Source organism: Hemiscyllium ocellatum, chromosome 28, assembly GCF_020745735.1.
Source record: "Hemiscyllium ocellatum isolate sHemOce1 chromosome 28, sHemOce1.pat.X.cur, whole genome shotgun sequence".
In the NCBI taxonomy this organism is placed as follows: Eukaryota; Metazoa; Chordata; class Chondrichthyes; order Orectolobiformes; family Hemiscylliidae; genus Hemiscyllium; species Hemiscyllium ocellatum.
In genome coordinates, this window is record NC_083428.1 from 31,872,542 (window position 1) to 31,895,673 (window position 23,132).

Below are 23,132 nucleotides of genomic sequence, written 5' to 3' on the forward strand. Positions count from 1 at the left end.
TTGTGAACCGATAAGTTCACAATGTAATTTTTCCCACTGATCTTTAGAATCATAATTTTTCTTATGAAATTCCAGAAAGTAAGTTCTTTGTTAATGACTGGCATCTGAAGCTTTCATTTCATTTGGCACAAAGAATTTTTGGAATGAGAAAATATTTTCTCTTCTCTTCAATCATGTATTTCCCAAGATGATTTTCTTCATGCATTACCTTTTAATAGATTCCCTAAAGTTACTGATGGTCAAGTTCTAAGAACTTGTTGTGCGATGGGCACTGCTCCCCCTCTTCCACCAGTTTTGTGTTCTTTGCCAAGGGTTATCCACAACTCCATCCATAGCACATGTTCCAACTACAACGTGGCATCCTCAAGATGGTGTAGGCTGGCCTCTTAATTTCCCAAACCTGTCCAAGCTTGCAACCACTTGACCGACCATTTAGCATATTGCACATTTCAATTGCTTAAATTAGCAAGGAGCACAAAGTTAGCTTGCTGCTCACGTCAGAAGCAGGCCCAGGTTAATCAGCTACTATAATTCCTGTGGTCACGTTTGGGTCCTGCCCTACTTACAGTGCAATATTCAGATGTTGATTATTGAATAGATAGTTGTTGGTTGTGTATTAATGTGTTTAGGTTAATGGGTCAGGTTAATTTTGAAGGAACTTTGTAGCAAATTGTCACTTATTTACTTCTGACAATGACATTTTAAGTTACATCTGATTGAAAAAGCAAGGAGACTGATTTATTCAATTGAGAGAGTGGAGCAAGTAAAAATAACTGGTTTGTTCATTGGTGGAGGGACTGAACCGATTAAGCAATGAACCAAACAACTAATGTAGTGAGATTTATACATCTGAATATTTTCTCATTAAACAGACACGCATATTCCCTATTGAGTGTGTTAAGGGCACTTCTCAATATTGGTATAAAATTCCACATCTGTATAACAACTTGAATCAGATTTTCATATCAATATTATTTATTTGTTTAGGAAGCAACCAACAAGTTTCTCCGAGGTTAATCAGAAAGTTGCATGAGACATTGTTTAATTTAACCTGGGACAGACAACCTTTGAGGTTTAACAGTTGCCAAGTTAATTGCAAAAGCAGAGGAGCTCCAAGAGGCAATTTTAAAAACTGATTAGATGACAAATTTCATACAATGAGGATGATTCTACCAAGTGAAGTGCAGCCAACAAAATCTTATTCATCAATTTGATACATTTGAAATGGATCAGAGACAATGCTTACAAAGTTGACACATCAGTTACTCTTGCTACATTTATGTTACACTGCATTCTCTGATTCTTTTTGTTACATGTTTGCACCTAAGCATTAAATATTTTCACCAAGCCAGTGAAATCCAATATTTGTAAAGTAATGTCGTTCTATAATGTGAGACTATATGAATTTCAAATAACAAATGACTGTAAATAGGATAATTGTTAGCTCATTGAAAGGAACTTTGAGAAGTACCATTGCCATCACTCTTGGATTGTCCTTATGTCTCCAGAAATTAAAGATTAATTCCCTGAGCACACATAAGGCAACCAAGTAGAAAAATAACAAGTATATTAAGAAACATGTTTTTTTTTACAGACTATTGATATATTTTTAAAGAAAAAAATGGAATACAGGTTAATCAAACAGTAGGGCAATTGGTCATGTAATGAAATCTCCAAGAATAAGTCCAACCAGATGCAAAATCTAGAAAATGTTCAGCCTCCTGTTACATCTTTGAACATGCCCTTGCTTTGAATAAGATTTAATTTAATGACTAAGTTGTTTCTAAAACACAACAAAAAGGCACATCATATGACCATACAAATTAGAAGCAAAAATAAGCCATTTGTTCCCTGTTGCTGCTTCCCTATGATAAGATCATGGCTGTTATGATTGTGATCTCAAATCTACCTTCCCATTTGTCCTCTTTAACCTCTGCCTCCCTTTATCAGGAACCTATACAACTCAGTCTTAAAAATATTTGACATCCCCACTCCTCTATGAGAAGTAAATTCCTGGAATTAACAATATTGAGAAAATATTTCTCCTGTGTCCCTTAGTTTTAATCTCTCCCACAAAACATCATCTCGGGATCCACCCTGCCAATTCCCTTCAGGATCGTGTAAGTTTCAAAAAGGTCACCTCTCATTTTTCTAGACTCAAATGTTGACTCATTCCTGAGATGAAATGTTTACCTTGGGAGGAAAGGTTTAAGTGAACATTCTCAGATCTGCTTCTAATGGAATTACATAATTTTTTAAATAGATCAAAACTGCGTCCAATGTTCCACATGTGTTCTCACCAATACACTGTTCAACTGTAGCAAAACTTCCCAACTTTCATATTCCATTCCCTTTGCACTAAACATTCCATTTGCCTTCTTAGTCACTGACTATATCTGCATATTAGCTTTTTGTGATCTATGTACCAAGGAACCTAGATACTTTGTACCATAGATCACTGCAGTTTCTCTTCATTTAAATAATACTTTTTATTCTTTCTGCCAAAGTATTGTTCATCACTTTTTTCTATTTATTCCACATGCCAATTTTTTTTCTTCATTCATTTAATCTATTGATATCATTTTGTTGACTACTTTATTGTCCTACCTATCTTAGTAAGATACACAGATGGTAATGTTTCAGATCCATCTGAGCAACTTGTCTGCATTTGAAACATAAAATTAATAGAGGGAATGCATAATGGTACACTGTGCATACAACTTGAACATCAGTCATTCTCAATTTAAACTATAAATCTTGTTATTTAGTTCAATTCATTTCATCTTTGCAGTTGATATCAGGGCCAGAGTTGAATGATGAATGTCAGTCAACAAGTGATTGTGGAGTTGACATTTAGCCTTCATCAGACCAAACAAACTCAGCCTAAAATAGCTAAAGATAAAATCAGTCAGAATCAGACTCAAGCTGTTGCAAATTAACAATGTGAGAAAAACAGATCGTGTTTTGGTACAAAGGTTTTATAGTGTAGTGTTCAAAGGAATTTCAAGTAATAGTTAAATTCTTTCCAATCTTCTAGCCAAGTGGTGAATATGTTGAAAGCGGATTGAACACAATACAATGCTTTCATGCATGCTACTCCAAGAAAAGAACCTTTCTTAATAGTGTCCCTAAACTCCTTTCACTGATTCTTGGCATCTGTTTTATCTGGAGTCTCTGTCCAACACCTCGTGAGAATTATGGGGGAGAAAACAAATAAATTAACAAAGCAGAAAAGTTGCAGTTGAAAATGTCCTATTAAATACGATTGTAGTTAAACCAACATGTAAGATTTGTGGTGAACAGTACTGCACACTTACTGCAGAAATGTAAACAACAGATCAATATGGAGTCTTAAAAATACATAACAGGAAAAGCATGAATAAAACAAAAGCAGTCCCTTGTATGGATAAGCTCCACCCACAGGCTTTTAAAAAAACCTTTACTTTGCCCATTTCTCCTCCTCTCTTTCCTGAAAGTCTCATTAAGATATAATTCAATGAAAGTGAACCTTGCTCTGGCACCACACCAACATGAATCATAGAATCCCTACTGTGTGGAAACAGGCTCTTTGGCCCAACACTGACCCTCCAAAGAGTGTCACACCCAGACCCATTCTCTTATCCTATTATTCTGCATTTTCCCTGACTAATGCACCTAACCTACACATCCCTGAACATTTTGGACAATTTAGCTTGGCCAATTCACCTAACCTGCACACCTTATATTGTGAGAGGAAAACGGAGCACCTGGAGGAAACCCATGCAGACACGTGGAGAATGTGCAAACTCCACACAGACAGTCGCCTGAGGCTGGAATTGAACCTTAGTGGAGTTGGTACAGCAGCTGCTGGAGATTAGAATCAAGATGAGAGTGGTGCTGGTCAGGCAGCATCTTCAAGATGCTGTCATTCCTGGTGAAGGGCTTTTGCCTGAAATGTCGATTTTTCTGCTCCTCAGATGCTGCCTGACCTGCAATGCTTTCCCAGCTCCACTCAAATCTTGAATCGAATCAGGGTCCCTGGCGCTTTGAGTGCTAACCACTGAACCACCATGTGAGCACAGACAGAGAGAGAGAAAGAGAGAGAGAGAAAGAGAGAGAGAGAGATGGTTAGAAGATGGTACAATTATGGAATACATTAGAGCCAATCATCTTCTCAACTGCACACTTTACAAAAGTTTGAGAATCAGCAACAACAAACAAATCGTAATCAAATGGACACCTTAACCAAAAAGATTGCAAAGTCTTCCACAGAGCTTAAAAGAAAAAGTTAGACATTTGTGGGACAGGGTTATGATCACAAGGTCAAAGACTTTGGTGTATAAAGAAAGAAAGATCTTCCATTACATTGCAATGCTGGGCACATTTTGTCCTTGTACTTTCAATCTTTGTATTGAAGAACTACTCTCACAATGAGAGACCTGGAATCTCTCAACAATTTTGAAGTTAGGGTCATCTAACAATTTGGAATTTTCCCATCATCAATAGCTACTGACCAATTATACGGCTGAATATAAAATGATATACTGCCCCCAACCTGGTTCCTAATTTCGTTTTCTTTATTCATTCTGGGAAGCCTGGCATTTCTTGCTTATTTCAAATTGTCATGAAAAAGACATCAAATGTAACTTGTTCTGGAACCATCACTGATGGCTGCAAAGCCACTTCAGAGGACAGTTTAAGAGTCACGCACCCTGGTGTGGCGAGTGGAGTTATGAACAGGATAGGTTAGGTCAGGACATCAGTCATCCTTAATAACTGACATGAGTGAGACAATCCAGACAGCTTTTGCTTTTTTATTTCCAGTTAATTTCTTTTTAACCTGAATTGTATTCTCAAATGGCCTTGTTAGGATTTGAACTCTTACTCCCAGGATTAGTCGTCCAGCAGCATAACCACTGGATTATCATAATCTAATGGGGGTGAGGAGCATATTAGCTATGATTGAAAGGTGGAGCAGACTCAAATGGGCCAAAAGGCCTAATACTGCTCCTATATCTTATGAACTTATAATATCCCATACAATTATAGATATCCCAGTTTCTGCTGCCATTTATTGCCCACAGCTGGTCACAGAAGACTGAGAAAACACTTTTTAATGTAACCAACACTGAAGTAACTTGGAGTTACTCAAAGTAACTTTGTAGAAGTAAAGCTTTAATCTGCTTCACCTTTTCCTTTTGAAATGTATTTCTTTTATTCAGGAACAATATTAATGTCCTGTCTACATTAAAAGTAACTGAACAGAAAATAGATATTAAATGGAGATCTGCATGTTGGATCTACATGAACACACCTCATTAAAGCAACTGGCATTTAGGTTTGGAAGGTCCACTATTTGCTCTGCGGATCTTTCTTCAATACTCTCAGAAAAGTTGGCTAATTGGGTGATATTCAGAGACAATCAAGAAAAGGTGAAGAAATGCACTTGCAGACAGAATATGAGAGAAGGAAATATACAAAAAGAAGACAGTACTTACCTGCTGCACAAGAGATCCCACTCTGAGTATAAAACTGTTAAGGGCATTAGATGCATCAAGTGCATTCTCAGCACTAAATGTAGCCCTCTCCTGCAGAGGAAACAAGTCGTCAGAAACAGGTAGTTGTACTGTTACTGTATAAAATGAGAATAAACAGGATTTGCCTACTGCCATATTTCAATCAACTCAAGAATGCAACAGCAACACCAGATGAAATACAAATTGTTCTGACACTACAAAGGACAGTTTTTCTTATAAAGGGAAAATCATTAGTAAGACTACATATATGCATTATTTGGCAAATGTCGCGAAAGTAAAGCCTTATTATGATATCAGAATTCAAGAAATAGGAGCAGGACTAGCTTTCAAGCCTGCCCCATTCAACAAATCATAGCTGGTCTGCTCCAGGCCTCAATTCCACTTTCATGTCAGCTTCTCATAGTCTTCAATTCATCAATATTTCAAAAATGCATTCAGCTCCTCTTTAAATGCGCTCAGTGATCCAACCAGGATGGAGAATTTCATACATTCACCTACCCTCTGAGAAGTAATTCCTTGTCCTCTCAATTTTAGATGAGTGTCCCTTTATTCTGTAACTATCGTCCCTTCATCACTTGTCTGTGAATAGAAACATCTTCTCAAAGTCTACCCTGTCAAGCATCCTCTCAATTCTGTATGCCTTCTTTGGAACTCCTTGTCACAGAGAGCTATTGGGGTAGCGTGGTTGTGTCTATATTTAAGGCTGAGATAGACAGATTTTGATCAACAGGGGAATGAGGGATGACAGAGAAAAGGCAGGAGAGTGAATGTGAGGAACATCAGTTCAGCCATGATCTTATTGAATGGTGCAAGAGGTTTGGTAGTCTAATCCTGTTCCTATTTCTTACCGTCTTATAGTCTTACAATAAAATCACCCCTAATTCTTCTAAATTCTAATGGACAAAGGCTTAGCCTGTTTAGCTCTTTGATAAAGCAATCTGTTTATCCTAGGGATCATCTCTATGAATCTTGTTTGAATTGCCTTCACAGGTAGCATATCCTTTCTTAAGGGACCAAACCTGTACGCAGTATTCCAATGTCCTGTACAACTATTAAAAGATTCCCCACCTTAAAACTCCAAGCTCTGAGCTACAAAGGCCAAAATAAAGAGAGAATACAATTATTAAAATTGCACAGCTATGTCTGTGTCAATCAGAAATGTTAGTAAATGGACAATACAGTAGTTTTCTCTGCTTGCTAAGCAAAATAAAAGTGTTACCTTAAATTAAGCTTCTAATATATCTGTGTAAATATCAGAAGGATCAATCTATATCCTAGGACACATTCAGGCTGGCACTCCAGTGTAATTAGTATCCCTATTGTGTGGAAACAGGCCCTTTAGCCCAACAGGTCCACATCGACCCTCCAAAGAGTATCCCAACCATACCCATTCCCCTACATTTCCCCTGACTCATGCACCTAACCTATGGGCAACTTAGAATGGCCAATTCATCTGACCTGCACATCATTGGATTGTGGGAGCACCTGGAGGAAACCGGTGAAGAGACGGGGAGATTATGCAAACTCCACACAGACAGTCGCCCAAGGTTAGAATTGAACTCGGGTCCCTGGCGCTGTGAGGCAGCAGTGCAAACCACTGAGCCACCATGCTGCCCAAAATAATCAGTCAGCACCAAAAGAGAAAATGCTGAAAAATCTCAGCAGGTCTGGCAGCATCTGTAAGGAGAGAAAAGAGCTGACATTTCGAGTCTAACTGACCCTTTGTCAAAGGGTCAGTTAAACTCGAAACGTCAGCTCTTTTCTCTCCTTACAGATGCTGCCAGACCTACTGAGATTTTCCAGCATTTTCTCTTTTGGTTTCAGATTCCAGCATTTGCAGTAATTTGCTTTTAATCAGTCAGCGCTATGGACAGCAGTGGGATGCTGAGAGTATACTACAATGTTAACAATGTTATCCTTCAGATGAAATGTTAAATTAAGAGTCATTATTGTATAGGTGTATTTTAAGACAGCATAACAGCAAGGTGATGATTAGAAAACAACGAATGCTGGAAATCACAGTGGGTCAGGCAGCATCCATGGAGAGAGAGCAAGCTAACATTTTGAGTCTAGGTAACTCTCCAATAGAGCGGACGTGAAGTGTGGAGGGGGCAGCATTTATGCGAGGGGTGGGGTATTATACCCCTCATTATGTGAGGGGTATAATACTAGAGAAGAAAGGGTGCTGACAGCGCAAATTAAGTGATTGGAATGGGAGAATGTCAGAACAATGGTGTGTCCAACTGTCATACTTAAAATAACAGACATTCCCACTGGGGTGGGTGGAGGGGAGAGAGAGAGAGAATGGTGACGGAGAATGTTAACAAGTAAAACTAAATGAATGGATAGGAGTGGAAATGGGTTCACAACTTGAAGGTGTTGAACTCAATATTAAGTTCAGATGGCTGTAAAGTGCCTAGTCTGAAGATGAGATGTTGTTCCTCCAGTTTGCACTGTGGTTCACTAGAGAACTGCAGCATGCCAAGAACAGACAAATGGACATGAGAGCGGGATGCTGTGTTAAAACGACCAACTGTGGGAAGGTTGGGGTCACGTTTGTGCACAGATTGGAAGGGTTCTGCAAAGCAATCACCCAACCTGCGTTTGGTTTCTCTTCAGCTCTGATTTGAAACGTGAGCTTGCTCTCTCTGCATGGATGCTGCCTGACCCTCTTTGATCTCCAGCGTTTGTTGTTTTCAGTACAGATTCCAACATCTGCAGTAATTTGCCCCTGCTAGAAGCTGATTAGATATGTATTCTGCAATGTTGGGCTCAATGACCCAATGGGATGCTTTCATATTACCTGATTTCCTCTGCTGTTGCTCATGATAAGATCAAGGATGAAGGCAGGAATTGTGTAACACAGAATATGATAAACTACTGCTATGTTGAAGCTGTATAACTGAGCTTCAGTATGGAGCAAGTGAAATTAGCGAACATAGCTAACAAGCCACACAAATACTTTAATATAATCATGCAGGCTTTCGATGATTGAATAACAAAAACAAACTAACCGCCAAGAGTTTGGAGAAGTTGACTTCAGAAAGGAAAATAGCTGTTGCGTTTTGCAGTGTTCTCTCTGGTAAGGCACACAAATTCTTGTGCAAACGGTTGAATGCCTTCATATTCTTTGTAGTCAAGAAACTGGAGAGATGAGACTTGTTGCAAACAATCTCTTTAAAATTTTCCCTTGATCCAGCAAGGGGTATCTGCAAAATCCAAACCCAGGTAGACTAAAGTCACGTCCAACTACGTAGAAATCTAACAGAAGAATGTTCTTTTCCACTGCTCTGTTGACACTTAACCATTTAATAACTCCACATTGAGATTTTTATTTTAGTAATTTGTTTGTGCAAGGTGAACATCACTGGCAAAGGCAGCATTAATTGTACATTCCTAATGCTTTTGAGAAGGTGATGCTTTCCAAGTTTTTTAAAAAGTGACAGTAAAGAAACAGCAATAAAGAAACAGCAGTACAAGTAACTTGGAGGGGGCCTGGCAGATGATTGTGTTTCCATGAATCTTCTGACCTTGTCCTACATGGTAGAGGTCACAGCTTTGGAAAATGGCACGGAGAGAGCTTGCCAAGTTTCGACACTGCATCTTGTGGATAGTGAACCCTGCTTCAAATTGGCACCATTGGTGGAGGAACTGAATATTTAAGGTGGTGCATTGAACTTAGGTTAAATGAGCTGCCTGGTCTTGAAAACTGAGCACCACTGGAGCAGCCAAGTGATCAGTCAGCGCGTGTGCACTTGCGGATGGGGGTCAACTTTTCCGTGAATAATTGGCTCGGGTTTTGAACTGCTGCTGACAAGCCATGTGTTATTTTTTTCAAACTAAAACATCATTTCCTGACATGTTGTACAAAATAGAAGTGATTCAAGACCCAGGACAAGCATTCAGTTCAGTCATGCAAAGCATTATCCAGAACCTAGCTCTGCATGTTGCATTGTCTTCAAGGTAATTAAGATAGTGGTCCTTAACAAAACATTTGACAGTAACACAGATGGAGAAATTGACTTAAAAAAGAACACTAAAAATACAAGGGAACCTCGATTATCTGAATACCAATTATCCAAAAATCGGATTATTCAAAGGAGATCTCGAGGTCCCGATAGAAACATTACATCAAAGACGTGTTTCCAACAGTGATCACATCTTTTCCGTCTCCAAATGATTGACCTCCTGCCCACTCTCTCTCCCCACACTTTCCCTGGAGTTCTACACAGGAATGTACCCTAACCCCTCCCTGCTTCCCAGGAATAATCTTTCTAACATTGTATGGTGCAGGGCAAATGCGGAACCTGTCGAAAATTTGCAGTAAATTTGTGTGCATGGCTGTGCGCTATTTGGAGACTTATCCCACAAAGGCAGCTGCAGCAGCAGCAGTCTTGTTGTTGGTTTGCAGTCCAGCTGCCCCAGAGAGGGGCCAGGGATTGATGGGGGTAAGGCGGGTCTGTATTAGGGGTGGGGGGTCACGTGCTTTGTGCTGGGGGGAGCGGGGGCGATGTTGGACTGGATTGGGAGTGCGCAGGGTGGGGTTGGGCAAGGTTGGGGGGGAGCGGGTGGTGGGTTTGAATGAGGTTGGGGGGGCAGGGTCGGACCAGGGGGTGGGGTTGCAGGGCGGATGGTGGGGTTGGTGCAGGTGGAGGTCAGGGGGCAGGTTTGGACCGGGCTGGGGGCAGGGTTGGATGGGGGGTGGGGGTTGTCACGCAATGTGTGCTGCTGCTAGTCCCCTGAACAGGGAGCAGACTTTAAAATTACGAGCCCCAGAGGAAAGGCATTTAATCGATTTTCCAAATAATCAATTATCCGAGCGAAATAGTGCCCGCCCATCTCGGTAGGATAATCGAGGTTCCACTGTATAGTACAGAAAGTGAGCATTTACACTGCGAACTCAAATGAGGCACTGGCAATGATTGCTGACCCTTTCCACTCCAGTATTTCATGTTATCACTTTTTTGAATGATACTTTTGTCGTTTCCCTCAGCTTTGCCTTCAAGATATGGATTCTGAATCTCTACAAGGGTTCATGCAAACTCCTGTGTTTGTTTTGTCATTTTTCTTGGAATTCCGCTGTTCTCCTACCAAAGTTATAGTGGAAGGCAGAACCTTCGGAGCATCTCAGGGCTATGAAAATCTCCCCAGGTAGAATTATATAGATAATCCTAACCCTGTTGCAGTTAGCGTGCTCAGGAAGAGGTCATTCTTTCTATATGGCACCAGATAAGGGAGGCTGGTGCACTATTCAATCCTGCATGACTAGTTTGTAAACTTTCCATCAGGACTTCATACGTAACAATCAGTAGAAACCTTGGTTACTTTGTTCTCTTTGTCACAAAAGTCCCACTGCCAATACTTAGAGTAAAAAGTGAGGTCTGCAGATGCTGGAGATCAGAGCTGAAAATGTGTTGCTGGTTAAAGCACAGCAGGTTAGGCAGCATCCAAGGAACAGGAAATTCGACGTTTCGGGCCAGAGCCCTTCATTCCTGATGAAGGGCTCTGGCCCGAAACGTCGAATTTCCTGTTCCTTGGATGCTGCCTAACCTGCTGTGCTTTAACCAGCAACACATTTTCAGCACTGCCAATACTTACTCATAATAAGACAGCGCATTGGTTTTTTTCAATGTGCCTACACAATGGTCATCAGAACTATCACTATGAACGCTGTTTTAATTATTGTATCACATGATACCCAGCAGTAACTTGATACAGCTCCCCTGTAAGAACCTTACATATAACTGCATTTTAAAGCTGATTACCTGACTGAGATTTATTTTTGCTGCCATTAAATCGTTGACCACCTCTGTGGGAAGTGATGCATTGTTCAGGAAAAACTTGGATAGGGTCTGATTCTTCTGCAGGTATTCTTTGATTGGTAAACCTAAAAAAGAAAAGAAAGTAAATCTTTGTGTTGATTGCACTTGCACATCAAACTTCAAAATAATTTCTTCTGGATTACAAATTTTTACATTAGAAAGCTCAGGGAGAGAAAACCAAAAATAGCATTAAATTTAGTCATTCCTGATTAAAGATTGTAAAATCTGTCCATTTTGAAGATTGCAAACACCAACAAAACAAGGAGATGGATCTGAGAGATGATCTCCACTCTTTCTCATCTTCATTTTAGCAAAACATCCACAGGGATTACTTCTCTGAATTTTACTCTCTTGCATTTAAGTCCCAATTGTTCAATCCTCCTTGTTTTTTCTCCTCCCACCATTGCCATTACTAAAAAAAAAACTCCCACTCTACCTGATCCTTTCCCAGGACTTAACCTTTCACAATTGTTTCCTTGTACCTACAGACATCTATTTTTCAAATCCAAATTTGATGTTACACTTCCTGCTCCTCGGATGCTGCCTGACCTGCTGTGCTTTTCCAGCACCACTCTAATCTTGACTTTGATGTTACACAGTCAATACCCATGTAGTTATTTCAGTTTCTGTCCATGGAACACAGGAAAACACAAGTGAGGGACGATTTTAGGGAAAAACATCTATTTGAATTCATGAAAATTCTTTCAGTATATGAAATATCAGAGCTACAAAACCTACTTTCAAGCTCCACATCTAACGCTAGAATTAATGTACAATTATACAGCAATCTGTTTTAATGAATTCACAGCCAATTTTTTTTTTGTAGATATTTTTATTGAAATTTAACATTTTTGCAAATTTACAAAAATAAACAAAACTCTCAAATACAAACATTGATGTACAATTAAATCATATATACAATAGTCATAATTTAACAAAGAAAAGAGAAAGAAAGAAAACAAAAAAAGAAAAAAAAGAAACGAAAAAAGAAAAAAAAAACTCAACTTTCTACTAATCTAACCTATAACTAACCAGAGTGTATACCTAAGTCTCTTACATGCTCGGAATGTATAAACATCAAATATAATAAACCCGTATTCGCGCAGGATTCCTCTCCCAAGGGGCCCCGGAGCAGCCTGGTCTGAAATCTTCACTAAATAAAAGCCCTTGTTAGGATAGCCGAAATATCTGCATTTATATAATTCAAAAAGGGCTGCCATATTTTATAAAATAATTCAGTCTTTCGGTGCACCATATTTGTGAGGAAGTCAAGGGGGATATATTCCATAATTAATCTGTGCCAATTTGAAAGTCCAGGGGGGCCCTCAGCCACCCAGTTCACCAAAATATTTTTCCTTGCACAGAAAGAGAGAATAGAAAATAGTCTCTTCCCATGCATATCCAGAGATGAGAGGTTCGAAAAGCCCAAAAGGAGAGATACAGGGTCCACCCTAATTTCCATTCCTAAAATTTCTGTCAGGGTATTTGCCACTTTAGTCCAGTATCTGCGGATTTTCTGACAAGTCCACAGACAATGTGCAAGAGTACCCACCTCTATTTTGCATTTGGGACACATTGGAGATGCTCCTGCCTTAAATTTTGCCAGTCGAGCCGGAGCTATATGGGCCCTATGAAGTATCTTTAGTTGGATAGCCTGAGTTCTGTTACAGATAGCAATTCTTCTAGCATTTTCCCAAATGTCATTCCACATATCCTCAGAGATTTCTAGCCCCAAGTCCTGCTCCCATGTTTTAAGCAGGTCATCCATGTCTCCTGAGACTCCATCATGTAGCAAATGGTATATAGTACTAACGGAGGATGCCCCCGCTGGTCGTAAGACATTACGTTCTCTGTCTGATTTATAAAGACTATCTATTAATGTAGTCTTCCTCTGTATATAATCTCGAACTTGGAAGTATCGAAAGAGATCCCCATTAGGTATTCCGAATTTCAGACGCAGCTGCTCAAAGGACATCAGGATCCCATCTTTAAATAGGTCCCCTAAGCATGAGATGCCCCTGGATCTCCAGAGTTTAAAGGTGGCACCTGTAATCCCCGGTTGGAATCCCCATGCGCCTACTATTGGTGCATGGGGGGATGTTTTATGTGAGTTACCCTCATTTTGCCGCATTATATTCCAGGCCTTAATTGTGTTTAATATTATGGGATTTTTACAGTGGTCTGTAATGATTTTCCTCTTATCTGAAAATAAAAGGTTAATAAGTGGGTATTTTACTTGGGAGGCTTCGATATCCAGCCAAATTGATTGTGGATCAGATGAAACCCAATCAGCTATGTAACTTAGTAGGGAGCTTAACTGATATTTCCTAAAGTCTGGGAAGTCCAGTCCTCCCCTTGCCTGTGGAAGCTGTAGCTTCTTCAGCTTAATAAGGGGCCGTCTATGGTTCCAAATAAAGGAGCCCAACCAGCCATATAATTTACGTAGGGCTAGCCTTGGCAGCATCAGCGGGAGCATTCTCATAGGATATAAGAGACGGGGCAGAACATTCATTTTAATTAATGCTATTCTCCCTAGCCAGGAAATCGGAAGGTCTCTCCATCGCTGGAGGTCCTGCCTTATCCTTTCCATTAATTGTGCAAAATTAGCCCTATACAGCTGATCAAATACTGGCGTGATAAAAATACCTAAATATAAGAAGCCCTCCAGGGACCAACGGAAGGGAAAAGGGGATCCGTCCATTAAGTGGGGTATCATAGCCAGACCACCCATTGGCATGGCTTCCGATTTTGAAAAATTAATTTTATAGCCTGAGAATGCACTAAATGTATTAATAACTTGAATTAGACGAGGCACTGACATTAAAGGATTACTGAGGAATAAGAGAACGTCATCTGCATAGAGGGTAATTTTGTGTTTACCTGTACCAATCCTCGGGGCCGTTATATTAGGATCAGTCCGGATGGCTTCTGCTAATGGTTCGATTATCAGTGTAAACAACAATGGTGAGAGAGGACATCCTTGACGGCAGCCCCTACCCACACTGAAGCCATCCGATCTTAACCCATTAGTAATAACAGCTGCTTTGGGGTCATTATACAATGTTGAAACCCATTTGGTAAACACCTGTCCAACGCCAAACCTTTCCAATGTGTAAAATAAATATGACCATTCAACCCTATCAAATGCCTTTTCCGCATCCAATGAAATTACTACTCCTGGTATCTTTCCCTGATGACAGGCTTGGATCATATTCAAGACCCTTCTGATATTATTGGATGATCTGCGGCCCTTAATAAATCCCGTCTGGTCCTCCTTTATAATATATGGCAGTACCCTTTCTAGTCTTAGTGCTAACATTTTTGAGAGAATTTTAAAGTCTACATTTAGTAAGGATATTGGTCTGTAAGATGCACAATCTTCTGGGTCTTTTCCTTTTTTGAGGATAAGAGAAATATTTGCTTCTTTCAGCGTGGGCGGGAGACAGACCTGACTATGCGCAAAATTATACATATCCATAAGTGGGTCAACCAATATTCCTGTAAATTCTTTATAGAATTCAGCTTGAAAACCATCCAGGCCCGGTGCTTTTCCGCTCTGAAGTTGCCTAATTGCCTCAAGTATTTCTTGGACTGTTAAAGGGGTATTTAGGGCCGACACCTGTTCCGGAGTCAGGCCCGGGAAGGTCAAATTTTTAAAAAATGACTGCATCCTCCTAATCCTATCTTCACAATCCTGCGATCTATATAGTTCAGAATAAAATTCTTTAAAGGTCGCATTGATCATTTTATGATCATGAGTCAGGGTACCTGTACTTTCCTTGATGGTCGGAATAGTTTGAGGGGCTTTCTTTTTCTTTGCAAGAAACGCTAAGTATCTACCCGGTTTGTCGCCATATTCATATAATCTTTGTTTCGCAAATAATATTTCCCTTTTAGCCGTTTGAGTAAGCGCGGTGTTTAAAGCTGTCCTAAGAGCTGTAATCCTCTGCAATTTTGTGACAGAAGGTCTATCAGCGTATGCTGTTTCGGCTGCTTTTAGGCGAGCTTCGAGCAGACGCTGTTGCTCTCCCTTCATTTTCCTCTGGGTCGCTGAATAGGAGATGATCAAACCTCGTGCATAAGCTTTGATGGTCTCCCACATCATTGACGGATTGCTAGCCGTACCAGTATTAATTTCTAAAAAAGTTTTAAGTTCTTGGGAGAAGTACTTTAAAAATTTGCTATCTTTTATCAGGAAGGGGTCCATACGCCAATGCCGAGCAGATGTCCCATTGTTCTTTACCTTAGTTTCCATGTATACAGCGGCATGGTCAGAGATTGCTATAGTACCTATTTTACAGGTTGCTATAGAGTTTAGAAAAATCGATGGGGCAAAAAACATATCAATTCTTGTGTGACATTTATGTGGATTAGAGTAGAAAGAAAAATCTCTACCCTGTGGATGGAGACATCTCCATACATCTACCAATCCTAATTCTTTATTCAGGTCCGCCAGTTGTCTAGATCTGGGAGATACTCCAGCGGCACTCTTGGGAATCCTGTCTATTTCCGGATCCATAATACAATTAAAGTCTCCCCCTATAATTGTATGACGGGCACCAAAGGCCATCAGTTTTGAAAAAGCTTCCGTTATGAATTTAAAGGGGTGTGCCGGGGGGCAGTACACATTTAAGATCCCATATTCCTCTCCATTTATGAGGGCTTTAATCAAAATATATCGTCCAGATTCGTCTTTTATCTGATTTAGAATTTTCAAAGGGAAGTTCTTCCGGACAAGGATAACGACTCCCCTGCTTTTTGAATTAAAAGAGGAAAAAAAGGCCTGATCAAATCCGCCCTGTCGTAATTTTAAGTGTTCTTTATCCGACAGGTGTGTCTCCTGTAGGAGAGCTATATCAACTCTCTCCTTCTTAAGATTTGATAATATTTTCTTCCTTTTAACTGGCGAATTACTCCCCCTGACATTCCAGGTGCACCACTTAACCGACTGTTCAGCCATAATCATCTGGACAGATCCGAGACCCCTCGAGAGGGGAAACCCTATCTGGAACATCCCGAGCATGGAGCATACAAGATTTACAAAAGTAAAGACTCTCTGATACACTCAAAACAATATAACAAAAAACTCTTTCTAAGTATAAAAAATATAAAACATTCCGAATTGGAGATTTTCTCCCTTGTTCCCAGGGAGCGTCACTTCCTCTCCCACAGTCCATCTTACCCTCTTCCAACCAGTGCCCCACCCTTGACCCAGGTGTTCCTCAATAAAATGAGGAGAATTCAAATATAATATAAAGCTAGAGTTAACAGTGAACACCCCACCCCCACCCACACCCACATCTAAATATATTTGGGAATATTAATACCATATATAACTATAAGATTACAATCTCAACATGTAATACTTAAATATAATACCACAAAATAACAGGGGAAAGAAAAACAACCCCGTTCCTAAAAACAGAAGTAAAATAGAATAAGGTAACCACCTCTCCCCATCAACATTAACCAAACGCCCCAACATATATATATATACATACACACATAGGAGGAAAGATAAGAAAAGATGAAGGGATGTAAACCAAAATAATGGGAAAGGCAGACCAGCGTCCACAATCTCTTACAGTTTATTTAAGAGAGTCCAAGAATTCCTTAGCCTTCTCCGGTGATCGGAAGTTATATATGGATCCTTCGTGGCTAAGGCGTAGCGTCGCTGGATATCGTAAGGAGTACTGGATATTTAAGTCCCTTAAACGCTTCTTCGCCTCATCGAATGCCTTCCTCTTTCGGACCAAAGCTGGGGAGAAGTCCTGGAACAGCATGATCCTGGATCCTTTGTGGGTCATAGCTTGGGGATCTTTTCCCAGATTTCTTGAGGCTTCCAGGAGCATCTGCCTCTCCCTATAGCTCTGCAGCTGGAACAGGACCGGGCGTGGGCGCTGGGTTGAGCCGGGCCCACGTACTGTGACCCGGTAGGCCCATTCTACCCTTACCTGGCCTGATCCAGTATGCAGATTTAAAAGTTGTGGCAGCCAATGCTCTAAGAATGCTGTGAGCTTGCCTCCCTCTTCCTGCTCGGGCAGGCCCACCAACCGAATATTTTTTCTACGACATCGATTTTCGAGGTCATCAATGTGGTTTTCTAGATTCTGGACTCGATTCTCGAGAAAACGGATGTGGTCGGCTGTTGATTTTATCCCAGTCTCTGAGGCTGCGGCCTTCGACTCCACCTCTCTGACTCGGCACTCCAATTCCTGAATGTCTCTGCCCTGCTTCTGCAGCTCGGCTGATAGTGCTTCTCTGCTCTGCCGAGACTCATCGATAAAAGCATCAATCTTCGCCTCCCACCTGGCAAACATCTCCTCAAAGCTCATCTTCATTGGTAAATCTCCTGAAGTAGCTGAAGACACCTTTGTTGCAGCTGAAGAGGGAGAGGGTGGGGGAGGGGTCCCTGCTTTCTTAGAGCCGCCTGTTCCCTTCCCTTTACTCATTTTCCAGCTAGTATTAGACTATTTAAATATACTAATAGGTAACTATTTAAGGTTAACAACTATTATAAATGGTTTAGTGAGTGTGGTGGGGGTGGATAGCCCACTTTTCCCAAGTTTTGGGTAGAGCACTGTGGACTCAGTCTTGCTGGGTCGCCGCCATCTTGGATCCCCCTCACAGCCAATGTTTAATCTGGATGTGAAAAAAAAGCTAAAGTTCAATGTGTTTTATTATAGGAAATCATAGTCTGCTCCATATTCCATTTTCTTCCAGTCTTCTCTCAGAGTCAATAATGGCTAGGTCTGATTTCCATTGCTGCAAAATTGCTCTGGAGGGCCTGAATGAGGAATTCCTGCACCAAAACATGGAACTTATTATATGTGCAATTGGCACAGTGGCGAGAAACAGAGGCAGGCTCTGTACATCTGTACTGAAAATGTGTTGCTGGTTAAAGCACAGCAGGTCAGGCAGCATCCAAGGAACAGGAAAGCCCTTCATCAGGGCTCTGGCCCAAAACGTCGAATTTCCTGTTCCTTGGATGCTGCCTGACCTGCTGTGCTTTAACCAGCAACACATTTTCAGCTCTGATCTCCAGCATCTGCAGACCTCACTTTTTACTCTGTACATCTGTAGTTAACTGAAGCAGCTACCCATGTCTTATAGCTGCCTTCAGCCATGCCTGATCTTTTATTAGCCAGAAACGAAAAATGTGATGTTTGCAGATTAAATCTCATAGGACAGAACTAAATCTTGCAAAGTTTAATAGAAGGTAGGGGAGGTGACTTGTCCTTTTGGATATGGTTCCAGAATACCTTGAGGAGAGACCAGGTGACCTACTGGCTTGTTAAACCTAGGCACAAAAGTGCACAAACTAACCAAAATTGTCAAAATGAACTGTGAACAAAGCTGTCAAGGTATTTAAGATATCTTCTGTTGAAATAATTGAAAAACTGCTTTATTTCATTTTGTCCATTGACTGAAGCCTGAATGCTATAATTATAAGATTGCTTTCATAAAAATCCATTATCACAGTGGAGTGCCCCTCAGGTCACAGTTTGATTGATAGCTCAGTGATTATAAACTTTGAAGTGGGACTATGATTTCTAATCCTTGATCTTCTGAAGGATTAGGGACAACTAATTGTAATAAATAGGTTTTTATAAGTTTTCTTTTACATTTAATAACTTTATTTTATCTCGCCTCAGCATAGGTCCTGCAGTGTCTCCATCATGGATACAACATGAATTGACAAGGGACAAAGTTAGGAGCAAGGTTCACGTTAAATTGGTATTAAGATTGTAAAGGGCATGGGCGGTGATTGGAATGAATGATGTGGCAGCCATGCGGCATGGGCTACTTGTCAAAGATTTTAATACAAGGAAGAGCTGGAAGATTTAAAGCAGGTAAGGAGTCAACAAGAGGGCTACTCACTGTTCACCCATCTTCACGTGCAATAGACGGTGAGCATAAAATCCAGCACAATTGGTGAATGACCAGATTACTTATGGACCAGTCTGGGTTAGGACCAGTAGATTTTTCTTGATGCTGTTCATTTCAAGTCAGAGAATGTTTTCATTACATAAAATGGGGCGTTATGCTGCTGCTTAGCTTGGGATCAATCCAATTTAATCAACTTTTGTCTATAAAATTATAAGGCGCATGGATAGGATGAATATCCAAACAAAGTATTTTTCCCAGGGTGGGGGAGTCCAAAAGGTGAGAGAGGAAAGATTTAAAAAGTGACCCAAGCAACAGGTTTTCACACAGAGGGTGGTGTGTGTACAGAATGAGCTGCCAGAGGGAATGCTGGAGGCAGCTACAATCACAGCATTTAAAAGGCATTTGGATGAGCATACAATAGGAAGAGTATAAGAGGGATATAGGCCAAATGCTGGCAAATGGAACTCAGTCAGATTGGGATGTCTGGTCAGCGCAGATGAGTTAAATTGAAGGGTCTGTTTCCTTGGCGTATGAGTTTATGACTCTATAACTTCTAGAAGTTACATATTTGGATTACCATTGACTACAGCATTCAAGTCGACCTTTGAAAAATCCTTGATTCGCACAGCGAATATAGAATATGAACCACTGGTGCTGGTGGATGTGGTCAGTATTTTGAAATGTGATTAAAAAAAAGTTAATCAACTTAAATCAATATACAATATTTTAATGAATAAATTGATTCTGGGAGGATAGCTGAAATCGCAATCATATCTGTACTGTGCTGATTAAACATGTCCTATAATCGCATAAATCAAAAATGGACTAGGTACTAAAAATGATTAAGTGTTTGAACTTATCCTCAGCCACTTTGACAAAGGCATCATTATAAGGATCACACTCTATACCCCAGAGTTGATATTTCAGTCTCAATCATTCTTCGCAACTAATCATCAAATTCACCATTCACTGAAATGATCTGAACATCTGGTTGCTGGTTCTATCATAATTTGTAGGTGTTCCATGTTTATTGTGGATGTGACATAATGGGCACTTGTGCTTTTGCCTGATTATGAATTACTAGAATCTGGTCATTTTAGCATCATGGTCTTTTAGTAGCCCAAGTGGTCTTGGTCTACCATTGCAATGGTAGACATTGCTGTGTAAAGTAGTGGCACCAACCAGCTGTTGTTCTGCAGTCTTTATCTCTGTTTGATTTAGTCCACTTGAGTATATATGCACTGCACTTCTGGTGATGATGCAACCATTCTGATGACTTGGAAGTGAATTTTGTATTTTATTCTGTTTGCAACTGGACGCACATCTGTCTATTAGTTGCCACATGTTGTTTGATCAATGTGGGCATGTTTTAAAAACCCTCTTGGCCACACAGCCATATCACCCATTTGATCCTACGTGCCAATTTACCAGTCAAATATAATGGTAAACGCGTATTTCTGAGCTGAGAAATTAAGGCAGACTCTTAACAGCATCAATCATGCACTTATTAGCTGCAGAAATAGGGGTGGAAGGTTTGTAGGCCACATAAAAGGATTAAATATGCATTTTGGTGCATGAAAAATGAGCTGTTTATAAGCTAGGTCTATGGTAAATCAAATTTTAATTGTTCACTGTGACGTGAGTCGATACATTGTAATGCAATTACTAACTTCTATCTCCAAGTCAGGAACTTCTATGAAAAGTTATCTGCCCTGGTTTGTTGTTTGCTTATACTTTAGCTTGACTGGAATGTGACAATAAGCGTATGATATCTACATTTCAAAACAATCCGTGAGTGGATGTCTCATCATCTTGTTCATTATATCGGAAATGAGACCTTCACTGCTCGGTATTACTTGCAACTTTTCAAATAATGAAACAATCCATACTTGCATCCAGTAAGACCTGGACAACATTCAGGCTTGAGCTGACAAGCAAAAAGTAATAATCATGCTGAACAAGTACGAGCCAGTGGCCCACAAGACAGAATCTAACCATCCCCCCTCTACATTCAATAATATCATCATTGCTGAATGTCCCACTATCAGCATTATAGGGGTAAAACTGAACTACCTGTATCATACTGTGGCTACAAGTGGTCTGAGGTCCGAAAGGCTACGATGATCATCTTACTCCCTGTCTCCCCGAGGCCTACTCCACTATGCACAAGAAAGAGTGCAACTACAACACTATTCATTAACCTGGACAATCCAGGACAAAGCAGAGTGTGATCAGCAGCCAATACATCACCTTAAATCATGCCACCAATGCAGAGTGGCAGCAACGTATACCACCCAAGAAATACCCTGAAGTAACTTGAAGGTTGCTCTGACAGCATCTTCCATATCTGCAAACTGAACCACCTAGGAACTGTGGTAACAGATAGATGTGAAGACAACCACTTGCAAGTGCATTTCCAGGCCACACATTGTCCTGACTTGGAACTGTAGCAGTATTTCTCCATTGTTTTTGGGTCAAAATCCTGAAACTCCCTTCTGAAAGCACTGAGTGTACTGACAGTATATGGTGTTTAGTGGTTCAAAGAGGCGACGCATCATCTTCAGATTCAGTAAGTATGGTGACAATTATTGATTCAGCCAGCAATATTCACCTTTTAAAAATTAATTTTTAAAAAGGTGATGTATAAAGGCACAGTCATTATGATATGGAAAACACACTGACCCAAAAATTGCTACAGCACAAAATCGAAGTAAATGCCATGAATTGGATGCTAATCCGCACTCTTCACTGCATTTTTGTGGCATTTGACTGCAGTAAATACCAATTGATAAATAGATCTTTTTCTTAGCGTCCAACATTGAGTTTCAGATCAGGACCATAAATCAGATCATTGACATGATGCTCAGGAAAATAAGAAATAGCAATCCGAGTAACCCTAAAATGTTTGCACCAACTTTCATTTGTATTTTTGATGCAAATCCACAATTTCTAAACATTTGTGAGGAAGACGACAACAAGGTTGCCTACATGCAAGGAGCAGCATAAATGGACCAGAAACTCATGGCTATTTGTGACTCAAGGCATGTCTCTTCAATTCCGCAAATTATTGTTTCATTTAAAAAAAGACACTAATGATAACTTGTGCCCTGAATTCACCATTAATTTTCTAGCAATTTTGAAGTGAATGTATATTCTACAGCTAAATTGAGAGGTAAAGCTGCAATATTTAATGTTAACTATACATTGGGCGTGTTCATTCAAAGATGTGTTAGTCAGGCTGCAGACCAAAACTCAGGAGAGCTTTATGGGAAGCTCAATTGAGCGTCTGCAGACATAACAGGCCCAGAAATTACCAGAACCACAGAGTTGTCTTTATTTTGTTGATAGCTACCTCTAGATGTTTTTTTTTGAAAAGTGACAGGAATTTATAATTCAGGGTTGCTGAATGTAGTTAGGTAAAGGCACTTATTACACTTCAACTTGACCAACCTTTTCTTGCTATGTTGAGTTATATCAGAAAATGTAACTCTGGCTCTCAAGCACGTCCAATATCTCACTGTCTTTTGGTCACTGTCAAACTCTCAGTTCAAATATAGCAGAGAATAAACACAAGAAGAACCAGCAAGTCTTCAGGATGTTAAAGGTGGTTTACATCTAATGGTTATTGACAGACACTACCCCAGTTCTGTCACAAACGTACGTGCACAACAAGCTCATATATTTAATGAAAAATTCTGTTTGTAACTGTGTACTGAAGGGGGGACATTGGTCAGGCCATCAGGAAAACTCTTGTTCGGCATAGCACCATGGAATTTTTCGGGTCTCCCAAACAGGAGGAAGAACATCTTTGGCTTCACGCCTCACTCAAAAGTTTTTATTCATTATAGTTGAAACTTGAGAGAGCTGTATTTTGCTTAACGCCTGTCTTTTTATCTTAAAATGA

The 23,132-nt window shown here is 40.2% G+C and overlaps 2 protein-coding genes across 2 annotated transcripts in view; both read right to left on the reverse strand.

Annotated features, from left to right (window-relative positions):
- The window catches only part of LOC132828921 (phospholipid-transporting ATPase ABCA1-like), a 116,041-nt gene extending 107,441 nt beyond the window's left edge, over positions 1-8,600 (reverse strand). The window contains exons 1-2 of the mRNA XM_060846120.1: positions 8,531-8,600; positions 5,478-5,567 (exon numbers count right to left, since the gene is read on the reverse strand). The gene's annotated coding sequence lies outside the window, so the exon portion shown is untranslated. The remainder of the gene's footprint in view (positions 1-5,477; positions 5,568-8,530) is intronic.
- The window catches only part of abca4a (ATP-binding cassette, sub-family A (ABC1), member 4a), an 83,295-nt gene continuing 61,928 nt past the window's right edge, over positions 1,766-23,132 (reverse strand). The window contains exons 7-10 of the mRNA XM_060846597.1: positions 11,282-11,403; positions 8,531-8,725; positions 5,478-5,567; positions 1,766-1,783 (exon numbers count right to left, since the gene is read on the reverse strand). Of these exons, the coding sequence (XP_060702580.1) occupies positions 1,766-1,783; positions 5,478-5,567; positions 8,531-8,725; positions 11,282-11,403 (425 nt within the window). The remainder of the gene's footprint in view (positions 1,784-5,477; positions 5,568-8,530; positions 8,726-11,281; positions 11,404-23,132) is intronic.